The 20294-nt window shown below is 47.2% G+C and overlaps 2 protein-coding genes across 2 annotated transcripts; both read right to left on the reverse strand.

Moving 5' to 3' along the window:
* Positions 1-9396: 9396 nt before the first annotated feature.
* Positions 9397-15202, reverse strand: LOC123182733 (uncharacterized). Its single transcript, XM_044595396.1, has 7 exons — positions 14421-15202; positions 12821-13063; positions 11905-11994; positions 11164-11313; positions 10808-10932; positions 10067-10196; positions 9397-9960 (listed from the first exon to the last, which is right to left on the reverse strand). Exons 1-7 carry the CDS (start codon positions 15033-15035, stop codon positions 9835-9837), a joined length of 1479 nt encoding a protein of 492 aa, XP_044451331.1. The 5' UTR covers positions 15036-15202; the 3' UTR covers positions 9397-9834.
* A 1705-nt stretch (positions 15203-16907) lies between these two features.
* Positions 16908-19956, reverse strand: LOC123173822 (uncharacterized). The gene is made up of 5 exons (XM_044589954.1): positions 19749-19956; positions 19522-19616; positions 17896-18245; positions 17324-17485; positions 16908-17234 (listed from the first exon to the last, which is right to left on the reverse strand). The coding sequence occupies exons 1-4, from the start codon at positions 19813-19815 to the stop codon at positions 17434-17436; spliced, it is 564 nt and encodes a 187-aa protein (XP_044445889.1). The 5' UTR covers positions 19816-19956; the 3' UTR covers positions 16908-17234; positions 17324-17433.
* Positions 19957-20294: the final 338 nt, after the last annotated feature.

Genomic DNA, 20294 nt, shown 5'->3' on the forward strand with positions numbered 1-20294 from the left:
TAGGGTGCGACGGAGGGGGACGGCGGTCGTGTCCGCGTGCTGACGTGGATTAGTACCCTACACCCTGGCGGTAGGCTGTCTAACCCTACCGCCAGAGACCCTGGCGGTAAAAAAAGGGTCAAATCCCGAATTTTCCCCCAACCGGGGTCAGATCCTGAATTTGTATCGCAGAAGAATCAAAACACGAAATTTGGCCCACACACGCATGGACCGTTGCACTTTCGTCGTTGTCTGGCCACAGGAGGAGTGCCCACTTCCACTTTGCTTACGTTTGGCAGGACATTCTGAAAAGGACATATGTGCAACCAAAAGGAGGAGTATGTATGTACTATCACTGATAAATAATGTGTTAGGGCAACTCCAATTGAAGTCACCAATTATCTGATCAAATTTAAACGAATATTTCACACACAAAAATGGACGAAATTCTTATAAACGGGGCTATATTTATTGAGTTTGGTATATATTACAACAAACAGTACAAAATTTCACAAAGTTTCACTTAAACCAAACAATATTTTTAGAAAAAAATAGTCTAACCTACACAAGTTAACTGTCGGTAACCTAGTAAGCATGGCCTTCGTAGCCGCTGGCACCTCCAGCGGTGAAAAGGCCAATCAGGCGTCACGGCAGGCCTGATCGGCCGCCGCTGTGCGCTCGTGGCGCAGCCGCTCGGCTTCCTCCTCCTGGCGCAGAGCCTTGGCCTCCTCCAGTCAGATTTTGGCTTCGCTTTCGCTCTTCGCCGTCCGTCAAGAAAGGTGTCTACATCTCGGTCGGTTCCTTGGGTTTTTGCTCGCTAACCATTGGCTGACATGCCCACATTCCGATGCGAAATAGCCTTGGTATTTCCATTAGTTTTCAAGCTAGCTAGGTCAAGAACGCTACTCTACCTCGGAGTTCCTATACTTAGTCAGTGCTACTAAAGCCTATGGCTCTGGTGTAGCATATAATCAAATTGATGATTCGTGCAGTTGGTTAGTTAAGCAGAGAAGACGCTTTTTATGCTGCCAAATGTAGTCTCTCGGAATTCTCCGCGTAGTAAAATAACCCAGTAATCTGTTACTCCTACGCACTAATCCCCGGGTTAATTTGGACACAGAAAATACAACAAGTCAGCTGGTTGACAAGTTCTTGATCATAATAAGGTCAGAACCAGTTAAGTAAGTAACTAATCCATGCATCTCATCGCCGGCGCATAGTAACAAAATGCCATTTCGGCGGCCGGACAGCCTTTTCTCCACATGACATGCATGGAGCAAAGCCATACTCTATTTTTACGAGGAACTCATTGACTATCGCTTTAACAAAACATGGAATAAAACTAGACTACTACGTGCGCCGTTCCAGAGAAAACAAAGGTGCTTTCTCCGGCCGGCCGCCGGCAGTTGGTCACGAAGAATTCTCCACACGGGGAGCTTAACTGGAATCACGAAGAATTCTGCACTATATATATCGAGCGAGAGCGCGCCTCTGTCCCCCATCAGTTTCAAGAGCAAGTCTCTCTTGCCAAGGCAAGCAGCCTGGTCGCTACTAGCTAGCCAGAGCCATTACTGATTTCTCCAACACGAGCTCCATTTCTTCCTTGGGCTCTGCCCCGAGCAGAGCACTTGCAGAAGCAGGGCAGCGTCGTCCTAAGTTTCATCATGGTTTCTCCTTCTCCTACTCGTACCAGCCGTAACAAGAGGGGCGCGTGGCCGTTCCTCGCCGTGCTGCTGCTGCTGGTCCTGCTCCGCTGCTCGCCGTGCCAAGGCCGCAAGCTGCTGCTGGAGGAGCAGGGCGGCAAGGTGATGCACTTCGAAGGCGGCCTGGTGCTCAGGGTGTCGCCGAGCCACGACGGCGAGGCGGCACCGGCGGCGCCGAGGGGGTTCTCGAGGGCCGCGCGGTCCATGCGGTCCGTGCCCAGCCCCGGCATCGGGCATTAGGCTTGGTCGTTGCATAAAAGTTTTGCATCTTTGCAAGGGAGCTCTGCTTCTGCGTCGTCGTAGTCGCTTTGTTTGTTCCTCGGCTTCAACTTTTTCGCTTCGGATGTGGAGGGGCTGGGTGTGTTTGTGTTTGAGTGTGATGCATCCTTAATTTTAGCGAGGTTGGTTGGTTCAAGGAAATTTCAGTGTCGACGATGTCGCCGTTCGTCTGTCACTCATGTGTCAGCTGCATGGGCCAAGTGTTCCGTGGCATTCCGTTGCATGCTCTACCGCTTTGTCGTCTTCTCAATGATGTCTTCTACACATGTGTTACGTGGCATTCCGTTGCATACGCTATATTAATCAAGGAGACGTCTTCCTAGCCCCGAAGACAACGGCTGCACACACGCATGGACCGTTGCACTTTCGCCGTTGCCTGGCCACAAGAGAGAGCCCACTTTGTTTACGCTTGGTAGTAGTCGCACGTGGGGCGCATAGTTTCTCGCTGACATTTGCAACCAAAAGGAAAGGTATGTATGTACTCTCTTTTCTATCAAAATATAAGACGTTTTCTGATATAAATCTAAAAAAAAATATGTCTCGTGATACCGAAGAGTATCACATAACAAGTGCTAATACATAGGGCAACTTCATCCCAATTCATCAAAATAGACCCCATAAAATGTTCACAAGCACGTCCGCACGTGTCTGCAAACAGAAATAGGGGCGGCCTTCGTTAAATCGGAGTTACCACATGTCCGGTTAAGTTCAAACAAATATTTAACAAACATGCATGCGAACAGAATGATATTTATTAAATTTCATATACAATCAAAAGTACATTTTTTAAATCACTTGAACAGAACAAAATTTTAAAAAAAAACTAGTCTGAACTATGCGAGGTACAAAGGGGTGGCCTTGTAGGCATGGCCTCCGAGGCTGCTGGCACCTCCATCATTGTCGCCGTTGCCGTTCGAGCCATCGTCCTCATCCTTCTAGCGAACGAAAGGCCCGCCAGAAATCACGGCAGCTTGATCGGCGGGGAGCGTGCAGTAGCCCTCCGCTGCCTACGCATAGCATTGGCCTTCTCCAATCAGATTCTGGCTTCCCTTTCGCTCTTCGCCGTCCTTCCAGAAAGGTTTCCCCTCATCCCACGAGGCAGTTGGCGGGAGGGAAGTTTCAGCCCAACCGTCATCGAACCGGTGTCGAACTTGCTGGAATCCGGCCAAATGCCCGCTACTTTACGGCAGGCCACCTCGATTCCGACCAGCGAGCCACCGCTTTCCAGTCCCTACGATGTCGCTCGTAGCGGCTGCACACGGGATGCCCGCTCCGACCGCACAGACGCCAGGAACTCGCCGCGGCCCCCTTCTCTCGGTCCCGAGGGTCCGCGGCTTGGGACAAGCACAGCGGGGAAGGCGACGCCGTCGACGGTCGGCTGCTCCGGGAGTTGCGCTTTCTGGAAGAAGTTGCTGCCGCCACGGGCGCCATCTGCAGTGCAGGGTTTAGTTTGCACTCTCTAGTGAGCCGCTCTCCGTCGCGCTTCCAGGCGCCGGCTGCCCCCCATGAACGCGCTCTATAGCGCATTGTTTATTTTGCACTCTCCAGTGAGCCGCTCTCTGTCGTGCTATCCGGTATATGTGTGAGAGTGCTTTGTGCTATTTTTTTAGGGCCTTATTGTAAATTCAATTGGTTTATACAGGATCTATTCTGCCGACATACAAATCGTACCACAAATCCGTTTTAGAGAAAACCGTATACTATTTTTACAGGATGTGTTTTTTGCAGGATCTGCTAGAGTTGCTCTGATGCTGCCAAATGTAGTCCCTCGAAACTCTCGGTTTAAAAAAACAGCAATCAGTTACCCCTACATGCTAATCCCCAGGTTAATTTGGACATAGAAAATACATTAGTCAGCTAGTTGACAAGTTCTTGATCATAAGGTCAGAACTAGTTAACTCACACATGCATGTCATCGCCGGCATATAACACATGTCGATTCTCGTTAATCTCGACGAACGTACGTGGAGCGCTAATAAAGTGGGATTTCAGCAGCAGGCAGGACAGTTCCTCCACATGACATGGAGCAAACTTGTACTGTACTACGTAGTATATTTGCAAGGAAGGAACTCATTGACTGTCGCTTTAACAAAACCTGGAATAAAACTGGACTACTACCTGCGCCGTTCCAGAGAAAACAAAGGTGCTTTCTCCGGCCGGCCGCCGGCGGTTGGTCACGAAGAATTCTCCACGCACACGGGGAGCTTAACTGGAATCATTCGCGGGTTTCACTGTATATATACCGAGCGAGAGCGCGCCTCTCTGCCTTATCAGCTCCAGAGCAAGTCATCATTTGCCATTTGCAAGGCAGGCCGCGTAGATATTAGCCAGCCATTTCTCCAACACGAGCTCCACTTCTTCCTTGGCATCTGCTTCCCCGAGCAGAGCACTTGCAGAAGCAAAGCAGCGTCGTCCTACAGTTCCATCATTCATGGTTTCTCCTTCTTCTAATCGTACCAGCCGTAACAAGAGGGGCGCGTGGGCGTTCCTCGCCGTGCTGCTGCTGCTGCTGGTCCTGCTCCGCTGCTCGCCGTGCCAAGCGCGCAAGCTGCCGGTGGCAGATCAGGGCCAGGGCGGCAAGGTGATGCACTTCGAGGGCGGCCTGGTGCTCAAACTGTCGCCGAGCCCCCATGGCGGCAACGACGATGGCGGCGAGGTGGCGGCGGCGGCGCCGAGGGGGTTCTCGAGGGCCGCGCGGTCCATGCGGTCCGTGCCCAGCCCCGGCGTCGGGCATTAGGCAGGTCGGTGGTTCCATGGTTTTTTTCCGCCGGAGAAGTTTTGCATCTTTAATGCAGGGATCGGAGGAGCTCTGCTTGTGCGTCGTCGTCGCTTTGTTCCTCGGCTTGAGTATATTGCGTGAGTGAATGAACGGTCCTTGATTTGGGAGGGCCGGGTGTGCTTGTGTGTGAGTGTGAACCGCCTGAATATGGTGTGAGAAGTTGCATGCGTGATGCATCCTGAATTTTAATTTTAACGAGGTTGATTGATTGAAGAAAATTTCAGTGTCGATGATGTCGCGGTTCCCCTGTCACTCACGTCGGCTGCATGAGCCAAGTGTCCCGTGGCATTCCGTTGCACACTCTACTTTTTTTTTAAAGCGTATATTAATATCACAGCGATACCAATTACGCTGAGCCTCTGCACCAACAAAATGTCACAAACGACATTCAGGATGCACACATCCTGAAAGAAAAAAGGAAGAAGAAAAGGAAAAAAAAGGCCCCGCACGGTAATCAACTCCTCGCAGCAGCAACCCGACAAAACTACCGCCAAAGACGACACCCGGATTACAAAAAGGTTCTCCAAAGGCCACGCCTCCAAGGAGGGAAACAGTGCACAAGCGCCATCGTCGCCCGAATGAAGATTTTAGGTTTTCACTCTGAAGAAAGTATGAGCCCTTAAAACAATTCCTTCAACAAGGCCATTGCCAGACACAACCAATGAAGGTCAGGCCTTAGGTTTTCACCCTGAAAGTCAACACTCGGCACTTGAGGAGCGCCACCAAACTTGAATTCCTTCAATGTTGTCGCCCCCACTTGCCAAGGCTGCTACTGCAAATCATCAAACACCAGGCACACAGTTACCAAATCCAAATTGGATCACCGGCCCTCGTGAAGCAAAATCTTCAGCACCTCGGAGGTCTCTGCCAACACTGGTCCTCCAATCTCAGCTACCTTGACCTTCTCCACCGCAGTATAGACCATGGAAATCGAGATGCCGACATGTCCCATAGTTTCGACAACCAGCGGAGCTTCGCGCCGCACCGTCATGAAGCCATGCTGGCGGATATGTGTGCGCAGGACCGGATTCCATCCTGTCCAGATATCCAGGAGCTTCATAAGCCAAACCGAGAAGATCTCTGGCAGAAGATCCGGAACACATCTGACGGCCAGATCGAAGAGGAGCAAACACGTTGAACGTTGCCATGATGCGAGAAGAATGCTAGGACCACCACCATGAAGACTCGCAAGCCCCCACACCGCGAGTGACGACCCAGCATGAATGGCAGAAGAGGAGACGGCAGCCCAGCTAGCAACTGCATGTCCTCGCGGGCGTGGCCAAGACCACAACATGCTTACCCCGCAGCACAAGCCTTGACTGGATCCCCATGGCCAAGATCGGATCCATAGCCTAGATCGAGACCCGGCGATCCAGCTCGCACACCGAAGACAGCCGCACCTTCCCTTGACGCCACTCCGCCTGGATCCTCAGGCACCGGCCAAGACGGCCGCGCCGCGCCCATGCCCTGAAACAACGCCCCACCCCCTCCCGTGTGACGCTGCCAAGGAAACACCTCCCCTGCCCACCGTCTTCGGTGGAATGGGCGCCGCCACCGCCGCCGGCGTCGGCAGCAGCGACGGCAGGGGACGCATATTGTAGGAGACCCTAGAGAGATCGGTGGGGATGGCCTCCGGAGCCGCCCGGGAGGGGAGCGACTCGACCTGTTTCTGAACAGTACGCCGTTGCACACTCTACTGCTTTGTCGTCTTCCCAATGATGTTTTTTTTCTTGTTGTTGTTTGCGAATTTCTCCATGACGTTTTCGACCAGTACACGTGCTCGATCAATCTCGCCATCTCGGCATGACTACAGTGAGCATCACTCACAATTTGCAAATTGACTCCATCGCGTTGTACGGGTGTTACTTTAGAAGAAAAAAAAGACTCTTCCTTTTTTTTCGCCGGAAGAGAAGAATTGTCTTGTTCGGAGACCGGAGTAGCCGTGAAGACAAAATGACGCACACATGCAAGGACCAATAATGATAGACCTACAAAAATGGTGCACACATTAGCTTCTTTGTAAAAAGGAAATTAAATTAAATAATCTTTTGTAGATGTAGGATTACTCTGCAAGGACTGCTGCAGGCCAGTCTCGCCTGAGGTTAATCACAAAAGGAGTGACAACTTTCCTCATGTTTGGCAGGACATTTTGAGGACAGGAAGTTTTGGTCTATAGGTGTATAATACACCCTATATGGAAAATTATATTTAGTAATTAAACATTCAACAAATTCTGAAAATATTTTTGAAATAAATTTGGTGTTCCATTGTACTGGTAGAAAAAATTCACAAAAAGTAAAAATCTGGTTAACCTCTTTCCAAAAAGACAAAAAATTCGGTTAAAATAGTGTGAATAGTGACCTATAGTACCAAAGAATTTTTTTTTCCTGAAGTCAACGTTGGGTTTCTATCTTGAAATTTATATACTAGTGCAAAAGAAAGTCAAGTTTATTGTAAAAAATTCAAACTTTTTTGAATTTTTTAATTATCAATTTTCTTTCCATATGAGGTACACCTAAGAACCAAAGGGTATTTCCTGACATTTTGAGAAGTATACTACATACACACTCACACATGCATGCGACCAAAAGGAGGAGTATTTTCTTTCAAAAAGAAAGGAGGAGTATTAAGTAGTCCATCCGTTTCTAAGTATAAATCTTTTTGGAGATTTCAATATGAACTACATACGGAGGGAGTATCACATAATATGTGTTTGTTTCAAATAAATGACATTATATGCTTACTGATATATGCTACCATTCCATCACTAAAATATTTACTTAGAAACTAAGCAATGATGGTTGCAAAAAAAGAAATCAATGTCTGCTATTTTTTAGAAAAAAATTACTATTCATGGCAGGAGCATTTGAGCTCAGGATTAGAATGTCACATTTTGACTGACATCCTTGTCGATCCGCCAGACTGTCCAGTCTGGCCCAGCCGAACATGTCCGACTGCAATCATACTCCTCCCTACGCCATATCTGCCTCGCACTTTCATGCATTGCTTAGACGCCCTATGTATGGATGATCTTGCACGAACACACCGTCCTCAGAGCAGTAGATTACATATTCTCTTCATATGATAGAGTTGGCACTTGGCAGACCGACAGTGCTCCTGACTTTTGCTTGGATTTTTTTTCTAACCTGCTGCCAAATGTAGCTCTCTCGAAACGTTTGGCGCACATACTAATCACTTAGAGGCTTGGAGCCGATTGAAAAAGCAATACAAACAGGTCAGTCAGGTCAGCTGGTTGACCCTTGATTTTGTATACGCATTATTACTCCTAATCCAATCCGTAAGCCGATCTGTTGTAAATTACTTTTCTAAATGAGAAGCGGCCGCTGACTTTCATTTCGTGAGGGAAAAAACAGGACTCCACTACAAATCAGATGTTAGATTTTTGACCATGGTAGATCGAACATTTTTCATGACAAATTATGTTTTCTAAGAATGGCAAGTTTAGTTGGCAAGCATGACAAATCTGTCTTATTTTATTATTTATGTCAGAAAATTATCATGCCTGCAAACTGAATTTGCCATGATCGCGCCAATACAAACTGCCATGAAAAACATCAGATTTGCCATGCTCTAAAATTCTAACGTCGGATTTTTAATGTTTCCGGAAAAAACAACATGCGGAACTAGAATTAACTTGGCCGGCAATCCGTCAGGAAGAATTCTCCATGGCTGCTCAAAAGAAAAGAAAAATAATTCTCTGCGGGCAAATGGGAATCGTCCACGTAAGCGGTGGCGCTGTATATATAGAGCGGGAGACGCCTACCTCTGCCCTACCACCAGCTCGAGCATTTGCCAAAGCAGGTTGCCAGCCAAGCACCAGCTCCAATTCTTCTTCCCTGAGTTCATCCCGTTCTCCCAGAGCACCCACAGCCACAGGAGCAGATAGTCGAGTAGCATGGCTTCGCCGACGCGCAGCAGCAGTAGCACCAGGAGGCTCGCGCGGGCGTTGTTCCTCTTCCTCGCCGTGCTGCTGCTGCTGGTGCTGCTCCGATGCTCGCCGTGCGAAGGGCGCAACCTGCCGACGGCGGGGGAGGAACGGGGCGGCAGGGCCGCCGTGATCCACCTCCAAGGCGGCGAGGCAGCGGCGGCGAGGGGGTTCTCGAGGGCCGCGAGGTCCATGGGGTCCGTGCCGAGCCCCGGCGCCGGGCACTAGCCAAGTAGCCATGGTTCTTCTACCCCGGAGAAGTTCCCATTTTGCAGCGCCGCGTTTTTGTCTGCTCCTCGACCTGATGGGCTTCTCGCTTTCATATGCGGCGTACGAAATGATGGTGACGGTTTGTCATTGTGTATCTCATTGTGTATCTGAGACTCTGAGTACGTACAGCCGGCTGAAAATAATGTAAACAGCTGGAACCTTAATCGATGCGCTTGGAAAAGAACTCCAGTGTCGTATTATCTCTCCTGTCACGTCAGTGTCAGCTGCATGCAGCTGCATTGCACACCGCTACTTGTCGTCTCATCACCAGGGCCTCTGGGGCGTGCGTGCATGGCTGTGGTGGTCTCAAGTCTCAGCAACAAACTCATCTGATGATTTCTGTTAAGAGCACGTTCATATTGGGTTTCCTAGTACGAAATTTTGGTTCAACAACAAACTGGTCTAGTAATAATTTCTTTTAAGATTACTTTCATACTGGGTTTCAAAAGAAATTATGTCCCAAACTGCAATGCGTCGGTACAATGCCAGACAGAGATTCTTTTGCCAGAATCTGGGGATTCTCCCAGAATCCGACCCCTACCCAGCTTCTCCCAGGATCTTTGAGCCCCATTTGTTTTGCAATCCTATCTAGTTAGGGTCTGATTATATAGGATTGTAAAACAAATGAGACTCAAAGATTCTGGGAGAAGCCGGATATGGGTCGGATTGTGGGAGAATCCTGACAAAAGAACTGGGCTTCAGAACACTTCCACCTATACATAGATGCTTCACATATCACAGGATGAGAAGCTACCTCCAGAATAAAGTGGGTACCCGCAAGTGTACACCTTTATACTACATGAACATCCTACAATATCTACGTACATCGTATACTACCGTACTTACTATCTATATGTACAGACGGGCAACGGGCGGCGTCAGAACTCGAGGCCTCCGTTGAGTTGAACAGATAAAGATGGAGATCCCACGTTGTCGAGGGGTTTCTCCATGGTGACTACTACCCCAGAACTGCCGACTTCACCGTTCAACTTGGACCGCCCAATCTGCCATACCACACCATAATTGCAAGGGCATCAGTTCGGGCTTTGCAGTAAACGCGCTTCGATAAGGAAGAAACGCTGGCGTAATGAGAACTAATTGAGGGCTTACAGAAAGAGATGTGAAAGCCGAAGGATGTCTCGAGCATGAGAAGCCGCATGACACACCGATTTCTTCCTTCAGTGAATGGACAATCTCCGCCCGTATGCCCGGATCACTTCCTCCGAGAATGGGGCAAACACTGGTGCAGGTGGTTCCATGGATGTGAGTATTCATAGGTTGGGAGAAGATTGTGCAAACAAGAAAGAACTTGAAATGCAGGATATCAACATAAGTGCTGGTAGGGAAGAAGCTGAAGTACTGACCAGCTACCATTGTTTTCTTTTGTTGGCAGAAACAGAAAACGACAAGCAACATGGACTGCCATATGTCAACCCTCCGTTCCAAAATAGATGACCCAACTTTGTACAAAGTTAGTACAAAATTGGGTCATCTATTTTGGAACGGAGGGAGTAATATGCAAGTACGGAATACTTAGTGAAGCATGGAGCAGATCCGAATTGTCATATTTGAACAGTGTTTCATCAATGACGTTTGCTCATCTGGCATTAACTACGGTAAACATCCCACACAATGGCTGTTGCCATTTATAAATGACCAACCCAGATAATCTATTTACCAGCACTTTTGATATCATATCAGTAAGGACACCGACCCAACAAATACTACACAATGAATATTATGAATTGTGGCTAACAGCAGTCCAGCTTTTTACCGAGTTAAGACCAACCCTCCTTTTTACTGAGTTGAGAAACCAGTTACGGCTATGAGCAAGTGTGTACAGTAAACTACCTGACTTGGGTGCTGGGTCTCATCATAAGGCCAGACTTTTTCCATGCCACCGCGTGGGCAACTCCAAATGACAGAGAATTGTCAGGCCATTGATAAGTAGGGGTAAACCATGTGCCTTGTGTGCTCTTCAATGGAAGAAGAATAGCGAATAAAAGGACAAGTAAAAGAATTAGGAACACGCCGCAAGAAGATAGAGTAATGTAAAATTTGAAACAAATCATAAAATAGCATGTGGAATGCATGTTATTGCTGTTTCATAATAGCATAGTTCTTGACAATCTGCACAGCTGAAACTGTTTCTTTAAGAATTTACAAACATAAGCAAAATTTGTGCAGATACACTAGCATTGACTAACCTTGAAGGAGAAGCCCAGTTTGGTTTCTCCGGGAAATTTCCCATTGGCTTGAAGCAATCCACCAAATAATGGGAGAAATCCACTTGCTGTTATCCCCTCACCAGCAACGTATCTCAATTGCCCATTTGAAAATTCAACATCCATGAAGGCCTGCAACAAAAAACAACCAAGGGAAGATGATAAGATAGTACTGTAGCAGGTATTAGATACACAAACAGTCACGCCAGAAAAATTGATCCATTCCTTTTAGGTTTACATGTTTCCAACAAATTAGGAAGTTAGATGATTGCACTTAGCATGGACAAGTTCCGTTGTTTTTTGGTTTCTTTATAAAACTCACACCAAGTTAATGGCAAGGCCTGTTGCAACAACAAAAACAATACTCCCTACATCCCCATTGATGAAACTGTGTTCAAATATGGCAAAAACAAAAGTACCTGCAATCTGAGTTTGTGGCCTTGTATAAGGGAATGGAGGGAGTACTAACCTTCATAGGCACATGCATCACATGATGGCAAAATAAAAAGGGCAAGCAAGCTAAACTTTTTTGTGCCGCTAACCCAACTATCCGGACTGATGATTCGCAAACACTGGTCAATGAAACTGGAATACAACTGACACTGGGTAGATACTTAGAAACAACACATAAATATTAACCAAGAGCAGACGGCAAAAGAGCAAGGTAAGGGCAAAGAATATATATATATATATATATATATATATATATATATATATACTTACACAGGCTACTGGGTTGAGGCACATCATGGACATCAGCAACCATTTTTTCTGCTTTGACCAGACAACTGGACATAAGGAATGCACTCCATTCTACAAGAAATGAATAAGTTTTTAGTACATGCATATAGTAAAATATAGGTCAATACATGCACACAAAGAGCTTGAATGGGCACAATTCCAGAAGATGGTGATAGCTATAGCAAGTACTTAATGCAGTAGAAAATTTAGCAGAAATAAGTATGCAAAATACATGCTTACAAATATGGAGAATATTTCTAATGCATAAATTAACAATGACTCTGCTAGAGTTGAACTCAGCATCTAAATCACTTTGGATACAGAAATATGGTCATGCACTTTAGAACCAACATTTTCACATCACAAGATAATACAACAGGACTTTAGAAAGCTAGGAGAGGGCATTACAATTGCAAGCTTCCACAGAACAGTCCTAAATCAGACTAGCTAACAGAACAAAATCACCTAGAATTGATACAGAGCAAGACGAGCATTCCCTAATCATATACTCCCTCCGTCCGGAAATACTTGTCAACGAAATGAACAAAAGAGGATGTATCTAGACGTATATTAGTTCTAGATACATCCCTTTTTATTCATTTTGATGACAAGTATTTTCGGACGGAGGGAGTACATTACTTGATGATTACATGAACAATCAACTAGAAGAAAAAACTGGTTTCAGTTTCAACTAGATGCTATGCTATGCATAATATTTGCACTCTTGTAGTATATTTCACATTTAACCAATATACACAGCAATGTATATAAAGCTTTAGAGATTATCATTCATAAGAAAAGGCAAACAATACACTGTTCTTGTCAATTATCTGAAGGATAAAATGAATAAAAACTAATGAACATGCGCAGATTCATATATCAAGAATAAGAGAAGTACCTTGTGATCATAAGCATACCAAATGAGGTGTTGCTTTGACAGATTAATAGGCAAAAGAAGTGTTGTAGAGTCTCTCACAAAAAGTAAGGGACCCAATTGAATAAGGAAACCAGGTGCATTATCGTTTCCATTAGTTGAACCACCCCGTGATGATTCTAACCTCCAAAAATCTCCACGTGCAAGAACAGAACTATCAACAGTGTGGTGCCTTGTATTGTACATTGCCGAGACATTTACAGTCCCCTGCATCATCATCATTACAGGTGTTATGATGTGTACTTGAGCATATTGAATGTGTTTCAGCATCGCAGACCCAGTATAATTACACTCTAAGCCTGTACAAAAACCCATCATAAATCTGCAGAAAAAAGGAAGGGTATAACCTTTGGTATACGAAAAGGATATCTCAATATCTGAAGTACATGTACTACTAAATGACAAACATATAGCCACAATCTGCCTATCACACAAACAGTATATAAAAAAAAAGGGCAGCCCAGTGCATGTAGCTCCCGCTTGCGCAGGGTCCGGGGAAGGGTCCGACCACTTTGGGTCTATAGTACGCAGCCTTTCCCTACATTTCTGTAAGAGGCTTTACCACTGCGCCAAGGCTCCCCTTCACACAAACAGTATATCATATTGAAATTTAAGATGAGTGTTAGCTTTTAGCCCCAGCAGTCAATCACACAAGCAAATAAAAGATACACGCAATTGGGATATTTCGCCAAGTCATCTCATGTACATCCGTTTTTTTTTTCTTTGTTTACTTCTCAGAATTCTTACACAAGATTATAACCTGCATGTGTATATGTACACAACACAGGCTCACCTTGTCCAAGTCGTACATGTCAACTAACATGTGGCTAGGTAGGACCAAAGCAGACACTACTAAGTCTTGACTATTCCAACAATCTCCCCCTAATTAATAGTTAGCGTGGCAGAATCAATCAAGCAAACAAATCACGCATACACAAGATAGGCATATTTCACCAAAGACACCTCAGGTGCCTCTTTTTTTTCTTGTTTCTTTCGCAAAAGAGTACACAACATTACAACCTGCATGTGTATGTAACTATGTATGCACAATGAAGCTACAAGACACACACACTCGTACACTGACTCGCATTCCTTACACGTCAATTAGGACATAGCCAGGTAGAATTCAGACAACGTCAGAATCAGATTCGACCAACACAACTCCTTACCAGAAATGACTAGGCATTGTCGCATTGATTATACCAACAATGAACACAAACTATTAAAGCAATGGACATAGGCACGGCATAATCAGACTTGACAAACATTATTCCTAACGGGACAGACTTGATTATTTCAAACATTATCAATATGCTCAAGTACACATCATAACACCTGTAAATAAGATACTTCATCCACACATCATAACATCTAATCCACAGTTCTACACCTAAATCATCCACACATCTAAAAAAGGCTATTTCTCTAAACTGTCGTATAAATAAGATACTTCATCTATCTTTTAATAAGCATAATCTAACTGCAAGGGCTTCTAATTAGAGTCAGGTAGGTGCGTGCGCAGCAGAAAACATGATCAAGCAAGATGCAAATCCAACATTGGTACCTGAGGCTTCATAAATTTCCCCAGAGTGCCAATCTCGAACTCGAACCCGAACCCGTCTTCCTCTTCATCCGACCCATCCGCACCCTCGGCCCCGGCCCCGACCGCACTGGCGGCAGCGGCACTCCCAGTGGCCGCCGCCACCGCCGCAGCCACCTCCTCAAGGGAGCCTCCTTCCCCGACACCCTCCAGAGCTACCCCGCCCTCGGCAGCCCTCTCCGCAGCGAGCCCCGCCTCCCCCTCGTCCACAGCCGCCGCGGGCGTCGGCGGCGCGGCGGCCCCCTCCCACTTCCGGCGCCGCGCGCGGAACGGCGCGGGAATCTGCCGCGACAGCTGCTGCACGGCGCCGCCGACGGAGGCGCCGAGGTCGTTCCCGGCCTGGCCGAGCCGGCCGCCGATCTCGACGAAGGACGCGACGGCCACGGCCGGGAGGTCGACGCCCCCGCGGAGCTCGATGTCGAAGGGGATGAGCTTGAGCGGCGGGGCGGGCCAGGGGAGCTGCGGCGGCTGCACGTGGAGTTGGAGGAGGAGCCCCGAGACGCCCTGCGCGAGGCGGTAGGCCAGGTCCTGCCCGTGCCGCTGCACGCCCAGCAGCGCGGCGTCCAGGGAGATCTCCATGGATGGATGGTGGACGGGGCACCCGGGCGGAGGCGCGCCCCGGCGTAGCGGATTAGCTCGAGCCGCGGCGAAATGTGGTGGAGACGAAGCGGTCAGGCCAGTCTGTGGTGGTGGCCCGGCGGGGGGTCGATGACGATGATGCCGGGCTGACTGCTTGTCCGGGACGGGACTCGGTGACGTGCGCTATCGTGTGGATATCCGTTGCCCGTTGGCCTCGCGTGACAGAAGAGCCGCGTACTGCGGTGAAGTACATCATCCGTTTGAACGAATGCACGCATCACGAGGATATGCTGTTTTCAGGGCCGATTGATCATCAAGGGTGCGTTCGTTTGCAAAGTATTTTTGCAGTTTTTCGACGCCCCGTACCACCGAAAACACCTCTTCCGTTTAAAAAATCTTTCGCGCTACGCATTTACTCTGTCTTGAAGGGTCACCCATCAACCCGCATTCATGGCGGTACCGTGGCCGAGTAGCCTACTCTGATGCCTCACCAATTCGCCTGCCCAAGACTATTTAAAATCGATCGGCCGCAGACGCTAGCCCTATCATCCTCACCTATCTGTCGCATAGCACCATACCTTCACCACCGTCCGTCGCAATGGGCAAGAAGTCTGACACCCGCAGCAGGTGGACGGCGCGCGGCTCCGAAACCGGGATAGCCCCAGATCCAGTTGGCACCGTCGCCCACGGTCTTCGGCTCCTCTCGTCCACAACTTCGTCCAACGTCAAGTCGGAACCGATCTTGTGATGACGCGAAGGTGCAGAAGCGGCCCCTGCTCGCCACCGTGGCTGCTATGGACGATGAGTTCAAGCGGCAAACGAAGATCGCGCTCTAGTGGTTGTTAATCGACCGCAGTCTAACAATGCCATCCCCTCCACACAACCGCGACTTCCAAATTAGATGCCGTGTAAAGGAGGAGCCGACCTCCCCACCATGTAGCCACGACATCCAATTCGAATACCGCATGAAAGAGAAGCAGACCTCCCCGCCTCGTTCGCAACCGATAGAGTCCATTCGCCATTGTGGAGGAGGAGGAGTCCCCCCCCCCAACCGTCCTAGCCACAATCATGTGTACAGTACTACCTCCAAGCTAACTGTGTGTCTTCCTCGACACGAACAAATGCCTCTCCAAGGCGGAGCATCGAGAGCAATGCAACACGTAGCACCGGGTGGCATTCGCGAAGAGCCAAGTCGCGTCGGCCTAGGCCCTCGACCGGTCCAAGACCATCGCCGAGTCAGGCTCCCGCCATCAGTGTTGCCTCAACCACCAGCTCCTCCAAGCGGGGCCGATGAAGCCCAAGTGCACCAAGCGACGAAGGCGGCCAAACGTCTCAAGAGCGAGCGCGCGACAACCGAGCAGGGATGCCTGGCAAGCATTCTGCCCCTAGCGCAACCACGACGAGAAAGGTGTCGCAAATGGCAACTTGAGCAACAGCGCAGACGATGACAAAGGTGCAATGGCCTCAAAAGTGACATGTATACAAGCTCACGGTCTTGTATCTATCCAGTATCTCACATAGTTTAGTTTAGATTAAATTAAGTTTCAACGGTTAAATTTCATCCGTGTGTTTATAAATATATTGAACTTTGTTCAATTTTATTTGTTTTTATGCTCGCTCCGTTCAAATATTTGAACATTTGGTGTCCATAGTTGGATGCCTAGAGCCCCACCTGTGGCAAGTTCAGACGTATCCACAGATATTTGGTGTCGTCTGTTTGGTGATTCGCATTGTAGTTGCCTTAAGACAATACGAAGCAACAATCTATGCAACATGAAATTCATTGAAGCGGAGAAACATCAGGCACAATCATTCCATTACATGGCAACGTTCGCAGAGCTTCTTAACATTTAACTTGACGGTGGAGGGAACTTTGTCTGCAACATATCTTCCAATGGCCCAGAGGCCTTTGTGGGCTTGAGCAATCATCCGCTTGCCAATCAGAGGGCTGCACTTGTAACTTTTGTTGACACAAGACCGATCAGCCTCCTCAATACCATTATCATATACCGCGTCCAAAGTGAGACACTCGAGTAATGTTGCATTCTCAAGAATATGGCAAGTTAGTTCGACCATGCTCTTTGCTGCACGGAAGCCTATGATGGTCACATCCTTGATGTTGCCATGGTGATGTCCTGGCATCCGTCTCAACACTGAGTCTTTAGATATCAATTCATGCTCTACGTTCCTCTGCGATACCTGTGTGAAGGAGCAACGTGCACCCTATAGTTACATGCAGAGATAGGATACAGTTGTTGTTGCAAGCTAGAGGGAGAAAAGTGACTTACACCCAAAACAAAAGTCTCCAGGAGAGGACAAGCGTCCAGAAAATTAACTAGAGAAAAATAATCATAGCCTGGAGAAAAGCCCCCCTGTCCTTCATGGTCAAAATCAATCTCTAAGTTCTTGAGGCAGCGGAATTTGCCATGTAAGATGGGCGTACTGAAGTCCTACATATAATAATAAGTCTATGTTAAATATAGAATTGCCTAAAAAAGGTTACACTATATTCCATGGCATATAACTACTGCTATATGAATAATGATGCTGTCATTAATGATCACTAGCCCCTTAAAAAAAGACAACAACAACAACAGAGCCTTTAGTCCGAAACAAGTTGGGGTAGGCTAGAGCTGAAACCCATAAGATCTCGAAACCAGCTCATGGTTGTTGCACGTGGATAAAACAACGAAAACAAAAACTTTAGTTTGAGAGGGTGTTTGTTTCCAGGGACTTATTGATTTAGGGACTTAAAAAAGTCCCTATAAGTCCCATCTAAACCAAACAGGAGGGACTTATAGGGACTTAAAGTGGGCATTTGGGACTTATGAAATAAGACTCTCATGGGAAGTTGTGATACGTTTCGTTGGGTTGTTCCGGCACCAAAAGTATGACTTCTTCGATCCCTGGAGTAACTGCAGTTTGAAGCCACATGTCGAGATAACTAGATTTGAGGGAAGAACCACCATAGTGAAGTTCAAATTTCTTCACTCCAATGCCTGGGTGTTTTTTCATGATGCGGTCAACTCTCTTGAGCAAAATCCTTGCAAGTTTATTGCTTCCATACACATTTCCATCCAGGCCCAGTGTTTCATTGCTGAAGGTGAGGTCGGGACGGCATCTCAAGGAGCTTAGTAATGTGTGAGACACACAGCCAGCTCTGGCAGCGTCTTGCAGTGGCAGCAGTGCCAATATATCATCCCAGATGCCCTGCAGACACAAGAATGGGAGAGAAGTTAGCACTGGAATTGCATGGGCTGTGTTACATAGTTAAATAGCACAACAGAATGTGATTGTGATAGGTAAATTAAGCATTACATGCACTGTTACAACTTTACAAGGATGATAGTACAACGTTTCAGTATAAGTGGCCTTCCGAGAAGACGTCAATTAGTATTCCCTGATCAGCACTATTACAAGGATGGTACAGCCTTTAAGTGAGATGACAAACCAATCTATTCAGAATGCAGATAGATAGCGCAATGGAAGTATGATTAGAAATGCAGTGGAGCAATCTCTGGCCTCCATGTGTTACAGTACATTTTATCAAACATGATGTCTTTTATGACTTTTTGGTGGAAACTAGCAGGTGCGCGCGAAACAGGAATTCGAAAATCCTACGCTGGAGCGAGAGCTTTGGCTGGCAGCAGCCTAGTACTGTGGCTCTCTTTTTTAACGTGGGCTAGTATTATGGTGCAGTTCTTCTCCTGACAGTTAACAAGATTCCTGTACCAGGTTGCTTTAATCGGCTCACTTGACAATGCATGGCTTGAATCTCGTTGCAAGAATCGGATGGTATGTCCTTTTTACTCCGCATATAAGAGCCCCGGTCCCCTTGTTCTACAGAACTGCTCTCAAGGGGCAAAGCAGAGTCAGGTGCAAAGCAGTATCCAGGACTTGGTCACAGAGACAGTATAAGTGTCGATATGCGGTCAATCTCTTGCGAGCAATCGATCAGAGGTCGACAATCTGTTCAGAAGAAGCAACCAAACAGGGAATGACCTTACCCTCCTCCTTATATAATCTTCAATACACGGTTCAGGTTCAGTTGGGGGATTCTGCCAATAAACTGAACATCATATGCGGATTTTGCAGAGTAAACACAACTGCCCGTCATCGACCAGCAGATGAAGTCATTGGAAGGTGGCCTTTGCTTATTATGGACCTTCTCCTAAAAAATAATTATGGAGGCCTTTCATCCAATTCCCAAGAGGGAAAATAATTTTGCAGTGCTAACCGAGAGACGCTTTCTCCTCGCAAGAGGGAAAATATCGGGTGCGATGGTGGCTCCCATGTGTATCCATCAGCAGGTCTAGGAGTTTTATGGCTTTGCTTCTGAGGAAGCTAGAGTTTTACTTATTTTTCGCACTCATAGCAGCATAGTTCGATCCTAAGATATATTTCCACAACTTGACTGCAGCTAGATAAGTCGCAACGATTTGTGAAAGAGAGTAGCCATGGCCATTAGATCATTTGGTTGGCGTACCTGTGGAAGGTCCGGCACTGGACATCGCGTTGTTTTGCCACATTGGGGATGACAGATCGAGCGCTTTTTGCCAGACAGAGAAGCAATCGACATACCTGGCCATGATTGATAACATAAGAAAGCAACCAACAATAGGAAAACATCGGCTAGTCGCAAAAAAAAAAAAAAGGAAAACATCGGCTACGAGATCGGGAAGGAGGGGCAACATGATGATCGATCCGACTTACGACGGGGTCGGATTTTCCGGCGGCGGCGATCCTTCCGCGCGGGCAGGAGCCGGTTGAGCATCCCCATGATGGTACCCTCGAAATCCTCTGCTCGCCCGCTCTGTATACTACTCGTAATTATTTGACCCAGCAGGCAACGGAGACCACCTCCGCGGCGTCTGAATCGAGAAGGCTCCAATTCGAGTTTGAGTTTGAGTTGAATTGACGCGAGCAGAGGAAACGGCATCTGCATCCACGCCGCCTTCTCTGCCTTGTCCTTGAGGCCTGCGTTTACCAGCCCATCTAAAATGGCCCATTATTACTCAAAAAAGGCCCATTAGTGACAGGGTTGATCAGAATAGTATATGCCACATCCCCTAAAAAAAGATAGTATATGCCACTTCCCCTAAAAAAAGAGAGTATATGCCACTGAAATTCTTGCCGATTCGAAAAATCTCACTGCAATTTTTATAAAAGCTCTGCGGTGATATTTTTCCAAGCTCTATAGTGATATCCAATGGTTTTTTTTAGAAGCTCTACTGTGCTGATTTAGAAAATGAAAAATGT

This window comes from Triticum aestivum, chromosome 1D (assembly GCF_018294505.1).
Source record: "Triticum aestivum cultivar Chinese Spring chromosome 1D, IWGSC CS RefSeq v2.1, whole genome shotgun sequence".
NCBI classification, from domain to species: domain Eukaryota; kingdom Viridiplantae; phylum Streptophyta; class Magnoliopsida; order Poales; family Poaceae; genus Triticum; species Triticum aestivum.